Below are 13,507 nucleotides of genomic sequence, written 5' to 3' on the forward strand. Positions count from 1 at the left end.
ACGTGACATAGCTATGTAAGGAGCGGGAAAGGATAATGTTCCCTCTCCTTAATTGTCACAACGTTGTTTTGTTATACAATGTTGTCCAGACGGTAACGGTAAGGTGGTAAAAATAGTTTAGTTACTAAGGTAACAACGAAATCTACTATAGAAGGTCACATGCATTCTATAACGACGCTAGACTTGTAAATAAACAAATCTACCTCTTTAATTGCATAGATTGAAGGCTTAGAAAGATAATAAGTTGAAATTTTATTATCAATAATTTACAAAATAAAACAATGACGTCATAATTGGTTGTTGACAGACATTGCCAGCATTCATACATATCATTGGTTACCATTATGTGGTGTGACGTCAGAGAACATGACATGCATAATTTTGTAAAGAAATGCACAACGGCAATAGTTGATGATGACGTCACAATGACTTTTTGCATAATATATATTGCATTATGCAATAGATTATCCCTCCCTTCTTTAGTTAACTTATTAGAGGAGAGCAAGGAATCCCGATAAAATTGTAATAATTTCCACTTTAGGAAGAAGTGCTGGCATTAAACTATAAGCAACTATAGGTAAAACCAAAACACGAACAACAAATATGTGAAATTTATCTTACCAAAAATACTTTTTTATTCGAATTATTATAAAATCCCTATTCTTTAGAAAATTCCAATTTTTCATAGACTATTTTTGTAATGTTGCTTTATATATCAATATCACTTTTCGACAAAACGTGGTGTATATTTGTCATGTGATTCAAGTCAATTAATTAGTCTACGTAAGCATAGTTGTAGCAAAAGACAAAGAAAATATAGAACAGCTATCATATAGCTAAAAGAGTATTAAAATATTTAAGCAAATAAAAATTCCTTAAAATACTTCAGCAAAACATTCCCTTTAATGTATTTATTAACCCAGGCAGTATCTTAGAAAGTGACCAATTATCGATACTCCTCGTGTGACCATTCCTAGCATATTCTAAAATCTCACCTATAGATCGACAGTGTTTTGTAGTTGTCGCAACTTTTTTTTTTCTTAATCTTGAAGAGGGCCATATATGTACGTTATATAATACACACTAAACTATATTATGTACGCATCCCGTACAAACAACAGAACGTTTAGGCTATGCAGGGCGTCTCTTATGGCGCATGTTCTGTAGCACGTCATGATCACGTGCCAACGGTTACGGAAGTCGGACCGAGGATGGTGGGTTAGATTGGCAAATATTATCACCATGTTGGGTATATTTATATACCTATGTCATACCTTTCTGGAGTAACTTGTTCTTAGAAGTACATTAATGAAATTCCGTTTCGGTTGGTACGGAGGCGGGGTGGGGTGAGGGGTGATGGGGTAGAAGGGGAGGGGTGGTAGAAGGTAGGAGTTCTTTATTGCAATCCTCACTTTAGTAACTGGATATCCAACACTTACCATCCAAATTGCGAATTTTCGATACACTCTTAGGAGAAATGAATTTTCTCCTGGCTCTCCATTTTCACCTACTCCTCCCATTAATTACGTCACTGATCACCAGACATACAAGACAGACCATCGCGCACATTATACAGATATATTGCTCTAATGTTATATAGCGCCCATAAATCTATAAAGCCCCACCTCTTTGCGCAGTTCTGACACTGTTCGCTTTGAGTCTGGTTTTGGCGTTCTCTGTAATTTCTTCCACGTGGGTCGGGATCTTTTTAATTCTCTATTCACTCACCGCCAATCTTCAGAGCAATCCTTTTCAAACCTATACTTTCATAAAAATAAAAAAAAATTAAAAAAAGAACTTTCCATCAATCGCTCTATGTTTCTCATCTATTAACGAATATCGCTCTACTAATCTTTTCTTACAATTTTTCGAAGTTTCTTATTTCGGTTAATAGTAGTGGTAGATATTTAACCAGTGAAATAAACTGCGAAATTAGTTCACCGAATGGATATGAATAATTTGTTCTCTGAAGAAAAAGAAAGACAATTGGAAAAAAAAGGAAATTTATCCACAGTAAAGAAATGAGTGAACTGTGAATGACTTGGGAATGACTTAGGAAACTTCGTTCATTGTGAGGAAATGAATTAACTGACGTCACTAGTCATGTTGATAATATACAATATGACGGAAACTTGGACCAGTATTAGCAGATATTCTAATGTATCTCAATTGAAATGAGAGAACTATAGCCTAAATTATCTTCTCTGTCATCTTTGCCAAAAAAAAAAAACAATTATCACGAAAGAATGCAAAGCGATTGGACAATTTGTGGAAATTTTCTTATCAAGTTAAGAGGGGGCAAAGGGCAAATGATCATCTCTAGTTATAGAATTCCTGCTTACATGAGTAATTTAGCTTCTGAAGAAGATCCTGCTAGGATCGAAACGTCAGGCCAACTTACTTTTACACAACATGAGTAATGTTCACTGATAAGTAGTCTAAGTTTATGACAACACATCCCTGTTACATACATGTGTGAGCAAAAGAGTTAACTTCTAACGCTTATTGCTATAGTTCATGAATACTATAGCCAACATGATCCATAATCGCACATGTTTGTTAAATTTGTTGTCAATGAACGTATATGCAAACGTAGAGAGAATTATGGGCCGATATAACGGAACGACGTAGCAATATTTCGATTTCAAACACTAGTAGGAATCTAATATTTGTCTTGTTGCTTTATTTACTTCGTTTTGTGTTTTTGTTTTGTTGTTGTTGTTATTATTATTATTATGATTGTTGTTGTTGTCTTATATTGTGTTCTTTTCATCAAGCGATAGTAGTCACTATGACAGTATAACTTAGTTTCCTATAATATTATTTCATAGTAACTATTTACGCTTATATTATAGTTAGAAGAATTTTCACCAGAGCTTCAAATCTATAGTTTTCATCCCAACATTCGTCCGTGGTATAAACTCGGACTTTACTAACCATAGAAATATTAAGAATAACACTTAACTGTTCCATATTATATTTGCTAAAAAATTTCCACTTTTTTCTTTTACTAATTCGCCCTTTTCCCTTTTTTTTTCTTCCTTCTTTCCTCTTCTTTTTCTGTTCTCTTTGAACCACGCTACATTTGCATATGTATATGGTTTGACGTGTGTAACATGCATATTCATTACGTTGTTCTTTTGATATGTATATGCATATTCATGTAATCAGAAAGCAGTGCAAGTCTCTCTTTAGCATCACGCAGTGCTACGACTCCTAATCAACACAGACAACTTTCCCGCCATCTGAGTATAAGATGGCAAACTCAAACTGCGAGGATGCCGCGAAATTCACAAAGGAATATTAACACCTTACCTTCAGGTTTATAACAAGCGTATTTCAAACAATAAACACAAACTTGAAAACTGAAAATATCTTAAAACCATGAGCAGCGATAAAGACAATGTGGCTGGCACGTTTTGGTTTTATGTAGACGTACAATAACGCGTATGAGTGAATTGTATCAGCATGTCTATAGGCCTTATTCGATTAATAAATTTCGCTATAAAAAAAATGATATAAGACTTAACCTGTAAGGCAGGTTTTGTAGCTTAAATCTTTAGTTTTGTTCGGACGATGAAACGATAGACGCCGATCTTATTTGATTTATGCAAAGTGTCTTAAAAATAAGCAGTTCATGTTGGATCTGCGTCACGTGACCTCCTTAGAAAATTCATGTCTATAAATCATGGCAGTGAGTGAGACCATGGCGAAAAACACCAAGCTTATGGAAAAGATTGATAATTAATAAATCTTTCAACATTGAAACAGTATGATTCAGTGTTTAGAATAAGCCAAATATAAGTGAATGCATAAGTAAGTAAATGAATAAATAAATTAATTAGAACATGGCGCATGCGCGTGTCGTAGTCCTTCCGGGTAAGGTCAAAATGAACTCTGAGAAAAGCCGACAATGACACATCTCTACAAGTACTTTTAACGCGTATACCATCAAACTTGAGGATAGAAGAAGCAGGGAAAAGGATTCTGGTTTGTCGTTTCTCGAGTGCATGATTGTTTCAACCTAAAAAAATATGACACACCGTAAAAATCGATGAAAAGTTGAATTAACGTAATACTAAATGTATAGGGGAGTATGATCTTGGCACAGGTTCGGCAAATAAGATTTCATATTGCGCATGTGCCGTTTTGATCCATGGCAACGACTCGCAGAAAGTGCAAGTTTTGACTGATTCATGTACTAGTTAGTCAAAATGAGGGTAGAATAATGGTGATTAATCTAACCTAGAAAGATACTCTAAATGTTATTCTTTTATTCTTCTGAAATATATCAAAATAAAAACGTGATTTCAATTGGATAATGGTAATTGTTGGTGTTTCAATCCTTGGCTCTCGATGAATGAAAAAACAAATTCTGTATGGTCCTTTTACTCTGAAGAGTATATTTTCAGTTTCATAAAACGGCTCTAATAATTTCACACTAATTGTGAAACATTTATCAGCTTTTATTTAGTTTAAAACAAAATACATACTACTCTATCATTTCATCGTTGTCACTGTCTAAATCAAGCAATATTTTACCCTCATTTCAAAAAAGGTCTGTTTTTGTTTGTTTTGTTTATAAGGTACCCTTTGAGCTTATTATTGTTAAAATTATTATTTTATGAAATCGAACAGAACTTACCATCAACCAAAGTAGCTTTTACATTGCTTTATCAGTTGGGCAGAGAACTAGTTGAAAAATGTTCTCACTGGATTGGCGAAAAAAAAATTGTCATGCGCATACTTTTATAAACTGTTTATATATACTGTAACTTCACTTCGAGTTCAAAATTGGTTCCACATTGTTAACCTCTTTTTTCTAAAGTCGAAATACCACACGTGACCCTAGTCGACCCTCTCGCACGGCGTCAGAATATGCCTGTTGTGGCTCAGTAGGATATCACCAGGATATCTCCTGTATAGTTGACGGATTTATATCAATGTCTAGAATTGCTCAAGTCTTCTGTTTGTCCCTGCGGTTTTCTGTTACTTGTCTGTGTGAGTTCATCCTGATACATTTAGTTAAACCTGGAACGAATTAGTGGTCCTATATGAGTTATGCCTGTGGGGTTCCACCATAGAAGGAAGGAACTTGGGCCACCATTATTGTGTTAGAGTTCGGCATATGCTACAAACCCTATCGAGTACTAACTAAATAGGAAAATTGAAATTTGATAAAACGTTAAGACACTCTGCTGGAGTTTTCTTCCTCCTAACGAGCATTTTAGTTAATTCGTTTCCATTCAGTCAGTCTAAGCATTTCGTCACCCAGATACTTTGTCAACCGGGAAATTGATTTCAAGCAGAATACAACTGAAAAGGTCCTCCATTTTTGTTAAGTATTTGAAATTAAAAGTTGATTATCAATTAAAAAACTTCATTGCGAATGGATCATAATGGCGTCTTACATATACTAATGTCACCCCCCCCCCACACCCCAAATATCTTCAGGACCACGTGGAGGGAAATTGACAAGTCTAGTGCAAAAGAATTCGATAAATCCTAAGCAACACGCAATATTTTGGCAGACATTTTACAGCCACTACCAATCATTTAAACTGTTTTTCACAAGACGTCTTTCACTACATTGTTCATTCATTATACTTTTCTGATTATCCTTTTGCATCATTTAATGTTATTTGACGTAGGTTCATCTGATGATATCTAGCCTAACATGAAGTACACAAGGAGAGCAACATAGCCTACACATTGATAACGGTCACCTACGGTATAGAATATTATGAGGATAGCGTATACCGCTTTTGCAGTGTAGCTCGAGGTTGCTTTTACTAACACATACAGCTTTATCATGCATGTATCGGGCGGTTCTTTCGTTTTGTTTTTTATTGTGATTATAATAATTCACACCATCTGTTAACGTAATGAACACTATATATTCGTACATATTTATCTATTAATCTTAGGGCGGTACTATCATGTAGAGTATACAAGCCTACAAAACTCGTTGCTAAGTAACTAAAACAAAATGGCGATGTTATTTTTTTGACAGACTTATCAGTTGTCTATACAGGGACATTGATTTTCTGTTATTAAAGTTATTAAGAACAAGATAATGTTATTGCCAAACTGTCACCTAAAAGCATTTTTTCAAGACATTCATATCTGCATTGGTCACAGAATGAATTAATTCAACTAAACTGTCGCCAATGATTGAAAATTTCTATACTTCAATACTCTACAAGATAATATCGCCAGAGCACCTTGTCTATGGTTGGGGTTAGCTTATTTACAATGCACGAAAGCAAAATTTCGCTTCTTTTTAATTGCACTATTTTCTTTTCCTCTTTTGCACCCATTCTCTAATCCCATCTTTCCTTCCTTGGCTTGTCTGTCGCCCTCTATCCCACCCGTTTTCCCCCCTCTACACCCTTGCCCTCCTTTGCTTCTAACCTTTCCCAAATATTAGAAACGTCCAAAGACAGAGTCAAGCGTTACAGTCTTCAGACTCTTACATCATCTCAGTCTGCGCACGATCTATGTACGTCACGTGATCCACAACCCTTGACCCCGACCGCAGATACACCACCAGCACAACCACCACTACCAACAACAACAAGCCATTCCAATACACGAAGACCGCGTACACCGATCAGGAAACCTATGAACATTACGTCACTAGAAACCCTCAATGAAGTGGACAGACCGTTGCCTGAATTGACAACCAGAAGGCGGACCCAATCAAACGTAGATTTTGAAACGGGGGATAGTGACGGCCACGAAGAAGACTATTCGGTGTGTTGAATATTCATGTAAAACGTCACAAGACGTGAAAAAAAGGAATATTTATAACCAAAGAACTAATCAAGGAACCATTTACTAACATTTTTATGCTATGTGCGTCATCATTGCCAAGTAAGAATCGCAGCATGAAATCTTTACAGACATTATATTATACATTAACCGTAAAGTATAAGACACTTAATTAATCGTCATCTGCTTGGCATTATTCATTGTACGTTACCACGTGATCCCGTTAAAAGCGATATAAAAATAATCACATTATTATCACAGTTAGGCTGAGAGGGTGGGTATATGAGACAAAGTATATGCAAATTCCATGGAAAAAAGAAAGAATCCATTTCCTTCGCATGTATCCTTCACAAACAAGAACCTTTTCCTATGGAGATTGAATTGCGGCGATGTGGGTAATTGGGTGAGAAAGATATCAATATTCATCAAGTGAATATTAATGAATAACTAAAACATTCCGTTTTCGGATACCAATAGTGTATGCATAAGGAAATTATTTTCCACCAAGCAATGTAAAAAAGGAATGTGGATATGGGGGGGAAACCGTTGTCGTCGGAAAGTACGAAAAGTAATTTGAAGTTGAAATATCCTATTCTTAGTTCGTTGTGATTTGAGTTTTGAATTTGTTATGGAGGATTATTCTCCTGCTGACCCCAGTAATGAATATTCATGTTATATGACGTAATTATAACGAAACTGCTTTATTTTTGGAGGGGGGGGGGGTGTTAAGTGGACTATATAGCTGAGGTAGCAAAACAAGACATGTTGCATGGTTATATTAATGTAGTTGGTACTGCATGTATTATTACCTAATCAAGTCTCTCTGATGCAGATGACATTGGTAATGTTTCCATGGTTACGCCGATTACTCGTAAATATGAATAACTAGCAGCACTGGGAGTGGTATCGCAGATCGCCAGATGGTATGGCATTAATTACAGCCAATAAATGACTAAACAAACACATACGTGATATTTATCGTAAAGGTGATTGGTTATTTCAACCAGGACTCTCTTTTAGGGTAATATTACTGTGGTAGTACTCGCAGTTACACAGTACGTGTACTCGGGTCATTTGCTATTATGTCTTAAAAGTCGTCTATTCCCTCATTTCACGTGTGTCCTTTCTGTAGTATACAGATTTTGTGATTAATGTATCGTGTAAAGTAACATCTAAAACAGACTAATTTACGTCATTATTTTGACGAGTTAGTTTTGACGGGTTTGTTTGACGAGTTAGTTATAATATGACTATTATTATCTTTATGATCTTCCAATAGTGACCAATACGCGTTAAATGAACAAACAGAAATGTTACGCTCATTGCCAGTTTTACAGTCGATATATGAATTCAGTTTATGAACCGATAACCGTGTAACATATACATATATATATATATATATACATATATATATATATATATATATATATATATATATATATATATATATATATATATATATATATATATATATATATATCATGTAGTGCTAATTCCACTAAATTGTTTTCGCCAATGTTAATAACAATTACCATTTTTTGTATTTTCCAAATGACCAAAGATATATATTAAGAAGTGTAACTGATTGCCCCCAGATAAGTATGTTATATTCACTTGTATTCAACGTGTGTACTGATTTCAGGAGCCTAGGCAAGAGACGCTGGTGGAAAAGGTGAGCGGAGAGGGGGGGGGGGAGGATGAGGTGGGGATTGTACCATGCCCATCAGACATTATTGATCACTGGTCTCCCTCGTATCATTAAAATAAATTTGAGCTGACAATAATGCATCATGCAATCTTAATGGTTCATTAAACTCAGTGTTCATTAAACTCTATTAAAAATTAAAAGTTAGTAAGCTCAGCCCATCTCTGAGACATCTTTATATCTGATGCAACACTCGTTAGTGTCTGTAAATTATTTAGCGAATAAGACCACCCCTCTCCCACTTCCCGCCACCGTACGGGATATAATTGGGTGGGGGTTTAAGTGATCATCTTTAAAGTTAGGTAGATAAATGCATGAGGCGCTTTAGTTTTGTTGATTAAAAAATGAATGTTAAGACATGCACTTTTAGTTTCCAATATGCACGTTGAGTTTTCTTTGTAATTACAATCAAGTAAATTTATTTGTAAATAAAAAAATAAAAAATACATTCACCATAATTTATTGTACAGTTTATAAGTATGAATGAAATGTTTATTTTGAATTACCACAACTCTGTTATATATATTATACTTTGTCTTGCCGATTAAATATGGAAAAGACGTCCAGACCTATCAATCATCGGGTTTCTTTCTCTCTTTTATCTCATTCTGATCAATTATTGAGATCCCAGGGGGTTGCGAAAGTGGAACTTCAAGGAGTGATCACAACACAAACTCTCCTAGCCCCTCACACACACCGTTTCGACAATTAGCATAAGCTTTCCACTGGTTGTCTTTATATAATAATATTCCTATTTGATGTTGATGCCCTCTCCCTTTCTTTTACTCCCATCCTCCCCTCCTAAAATTCTGATAATAAATTATCATATCGGATTCGTGACATCATGTCATTTTATCCTTCTTTTTCCGTGGTTCGAAATTTCTTCTATCGGAAGTTTTGTCAAATTTTCAGTCCCAATCGATTTCGACTCATTTCGCAGAATTTTCTACCCACTGCGGTTATGAACTATACCCTAGATCCACAACACCATCCTATACGGACACTCTTCACATTTTGTTTCTGTACAATATCTTATAGCCTATTTCTGAAAGCAGTTGCATTGCATTGTCCTTTACCCATATCCAATGATGTAATTTGTGGGGGTTTTTTTGTACAATTTTGGAAAGAGTTTTTTAATGTGTGAACTATTTATGAGTCACAACTATACTTGTATGCTTGCCCCTCCTCCAGGCTCCTCGTCGTTATCCCATAACCACTCCAAAATAAGCCCCCCCCCCTTCGTTCCACCCTTCCCATTAATAATCACCCCCCCCCACACAAACACACGCATAACACCTCACCCCATACACTGCAGTAATAAACGTTCTTGGTGCTGAATACACCGCCCCTCTTGCCAAGCCCGACTCTACTCATGATGTTATTTAGTTATCCAAACACATGTAGGCCTTCCTATGCGTCATTGAAAACAGTTCTATTATTCCCAGAATACCAAAGATTCACGATGTGTGGTAGAAGTTGAAAGATGCTTTAAACTTCTTTTTAAAACTCGCCGTCAGTTACAAAGAACTTATCATAGTATACGGGTCCTTCAATGTAAAAGTGGGTTATCCCTGGTATCTCTCCCCCCCCCCGCCCCTCCCTCAATTTTCCCTGCAGTTCGCTAAGGCAGTTGTTTCAAACCCTTCCTGGTAGGGTTCAGTTGCCAAGAAAGATTTTGGAGAGCCAGGTTTATCTAACCCTGTTATTGCTTGATCCCTTATAATGAGGACTTATCACCACACATTTGAAAAACATTATATCTTCACGATACCTGTAATTATTATGGCGAGGTTTTGCCCGAAAAGAAAAAGCAAATTGACAATTCTAAAAGTTTTCAAAAATACTCTCCTGTGAATGCTCTGACCTTCCTTTGAAGACCCCTGCTTCTCAACCTTTTCTGTCAGATTCCCCAACTGGTTAAAAAGTGTTTCCTTATTCTCTCAACCCTCCCCCCCCCCCCTCAATATTTCTACAAAAACGTATCATATGATTTTTTTCAATCACTTCTTTCACATACTGTAATGGCGCCATTACGATTCAGTCAATGTTGATGTTATCTATTACGATTCACTCGACATTAGACAAAAAATCATATGTTCATCGTTATCTGTAATCATTGGATACGGTATAATAACAGCTAGTAGGCTACGTGTGTTCAGTTCAATGATTAAAGGGACCCTTGAACTTGATGCTCTTGAACAAGGGCCTATCAGGATTTAATTTGGTTAATTTGAGATTGCCGTGATGTGTTATAACACCAAGGCTGCCATGCACGTTCTTATTAGAATATCTGTTACAGTACCCCCCCCCCCCCCCCCCGCGCCCCAATTCCATCTCTCGAATACATATACACGTATTCATATATACATGCTATATTAACACTGTCTACGATATACCCTTAACTCTTACGAACTGAAATCGCGTTTACTGCATTATGTGTGCAGGGAAACTTGCACAATGATCAAGCTATGTCGACTCGAATCCTTCACGTAGTGTATGCACTCAGATACTGATTGTTGCCAATAACTTTCTAAGAAAAGTCACCTAAGAAAAAATCCTGGCCACGAAAACCAAACACGCAAACGACTGATCCGCTCTCAACGAGACCCGACCGTGACCCTGTGATCATCGTTAGCTAGTTGTGTATAACGCGTAACGATTCCCTTAGAAAGGGAACAGATACTACACATTATATTAGCCAAACGGCCGAGAAGCGTTTGAGGTACTGTGTGTGTGTTTTACTTTTTATACATCTATCGGGATTTCAAGTGAATCTTTCGTAGAGATAAAGTTGACTCACCAGTTGTTATTCAAATAAGACTGCACCGCCGATTCAATACCATAAAAGCAAACAAAAGTTTCAACAGTTATTGTTCATTGGGGTGTGTAAGCCCTTATACTGTATCTTGGTGATACACTGTAGTAAAGTAGGGGGAACGTCGTATTGCTGTACATTCATCAAGACTGTAAACGAGTACGCAGATTGGAAACGTGTAACTAGTACAAACGTACGTTGATCTCTCAAAACAACAAACTGAAAGGTAAGTGACTTTTTGCTTTTAATAATGTTGTTAATTGTCTACATGTTATTTTCTTTGTGCCATGTATCATTGACTCAGACTATACACATTCTGTCCGTTAATTGTTGTGTTTAACAGCAACAAAAATTCATTTTAGGTCGCGTTTCTTTGAGGAAGTTGAGGTATGTAATATGTACGATTTCTTCAGTGCGTCGTAATATCTATGTACTATTAGTAATATCCGACTACACTATATGAAGATGATGGCAGTTTGCCAGTAGCAGAAAAAAGATATAAAAAACGTGCACGAGCAATTTTTAGCCTGTAGACATTAAGAAGAATATAAACACATATAGTAAATCGGTCAACAGTGGTCAGTTAGAGAATCGGCATGATATCCATATACATAACATAAGCCCCATATATTATATTATCAACATGAACACATATATGTATACATATGATATTGAAGTACTCTCACTAGTCTGTATACAGAAACTGTTCTGTGTTGTAATTCAGGAAAATGCCAAGGAGAACTTGGATCTTAGCCAGATTTTTTTTTTGAAGCACTGCCAATGTTTAGCGTTTTGCCCGATTAACCCTGTGCTATGAACTCAAGTGAAAGGCAAGGGCGATCTCCCCCGTTATCCCGTGTGGCAGGCGTCCTTGGGGGTCCGCGGTAGGGGAGCGGTGATGAACAGGACGTAATCAACTAAATCTTTGATCAGTATAATTACAGTGTGTTACAAGTGTGTTAGGTAGGGACATCGCTCCCTTGCGAAAACGAAATCGCGGTTTCACAGAATCACATAAATTCGTTTATGTGTGACCAGCCAGATACACCTCGAGTGTGCAGATTCAACAATTTTATGGAGGAATTTGTCAATTAATGTGTGACCAGATATACACCTCGAGTGTGTAGATTCAACAATTTTATGGAGGAATTTGTCAAACAAGCTGTACAAAGTACAAACTACTGTAAACTTTAAGCAGCGTGAGTTGGCTAGGTAAATATTAAATAGAATTTGATTTTTTTTTAAATAGTTCCATTATAGTGCAGTTTACTACAGTATACTTGGATATCAAACATCCCTTTAAAGGAGGAATGAATACATTTTCATGAAAATATTGAATATTAAATTGGTTTATTGACTCCTTATTTGCACTTCATATAAACGCGTTACTTTCTGGGAGGCGATCTTTGCAAAGGAGAAATTGGAGTGAAATCATAATTTACTCAAAAATTTCAATTAAAGAAAATGCAAGTTGATAAGCAAAGGACATCACGTCTCTAAGAACAGTTAAGCTGGATGGAAATATTGAAATATTATATTTCCATATTTTAGGCTTGGTTCAAAAGCAACGACCGAACGCTGGATGTTACGTAACCAATTCATTTCGTAAACCTGAAAGAATGACTATATTTTTTCATATTTTCGTCAAAGTGTAGGCGAATAGTGAGCAGTTAAAATAATCATATTTTTTGAAAGTATTGTTTAATAAATACATCCCCACCCCCCCGCCCCATAATAACGACCAAGTAAATCGCGAATCAAACTTCGGCATAGGGTCAAAACTACAACAAAGTATGAAATCTAATGAAAATGTGGACTATGTGAAAATTTTGACAATGGTAGCTTGTGCTGACCAATAATAATGTTGGTGCTTTGTAGCATATTATACAGACCTGGCGAGAGGGAGTCGGGGGGGGGGGTAAAGGCCCGGGTATATGGCCCGGGGAACAGCCTCGGGAATAATAATTTATTCATATTTTTCTTAAATACTGAAAAACTGAAGACTTCAAGGAGGCCCGGTGATATTTTTCCGGAGGACCCCAGTGGTCATATTTGTGGCTATTTCTGTTTGCGCCTCTAACATTCCGATCTTTCTGCGCCTTTATTAGCGTTATAAAACTGCAGAGGGAGACCAAACCTACTTCATATAACCTAAGCAGTTTGTTTGTCTAAGCAATGGGGTACTTTGACCCTTAGTCGTTGTAAAATAATAA

The 13,507-nt window shown here is 36.3% G+C and overlaps 1 protein-coding gene across 7 annotated transcripts in view; it reads left to right on the forward strand.

The window, feature by feature from the left end:
• Positions 1-9,055, forward strand: part of LOC139966626 (uncharacterized) — a 77,691-nt gene extending 68,636 nt beyond the window's left edge. For 6 of the 7 annotated variants that reach the window (XM_071969861.1, XM_071969870.1, XM_071969886.1 and 3 more), the window contains 2 exons: positions 3,172-3,321; positions 6,431-9,055. In XM_071969861.1, coding sequence (XP_071825962.1) covers positions 3,172-3,321; positions 6,431-6,765 — 485 coding nt within the window. In that variant the 3' untranslated portion in view covers positions 6,766-9,055. The remainder of the gene's footprint in view (positions 1-3,171; positions 3,322-6,430) is intronic. The other variant, XM_071969879.1, reaches the window with a different exon arrangement.
• The last annotated feature ends 4,452 nt before the right edge of the window (positions 9,056-13,507 follow it).

Source organism: Apostichopus japonicus, chromosome 1 (assembly GCF_037975245.1).
Source record: "Apostichopus japonicus isolate 1M-3 chromosome 1, ASM3797524v1, whole genome shotgun sequence".
NCBI classification, from domain to species: Eukaryota; Metazoa; Echinodermata; class Holothuroidea; order Aspidochirotida; family Stichopodidae; genus Apostichopus; species Apostichopus japonicus.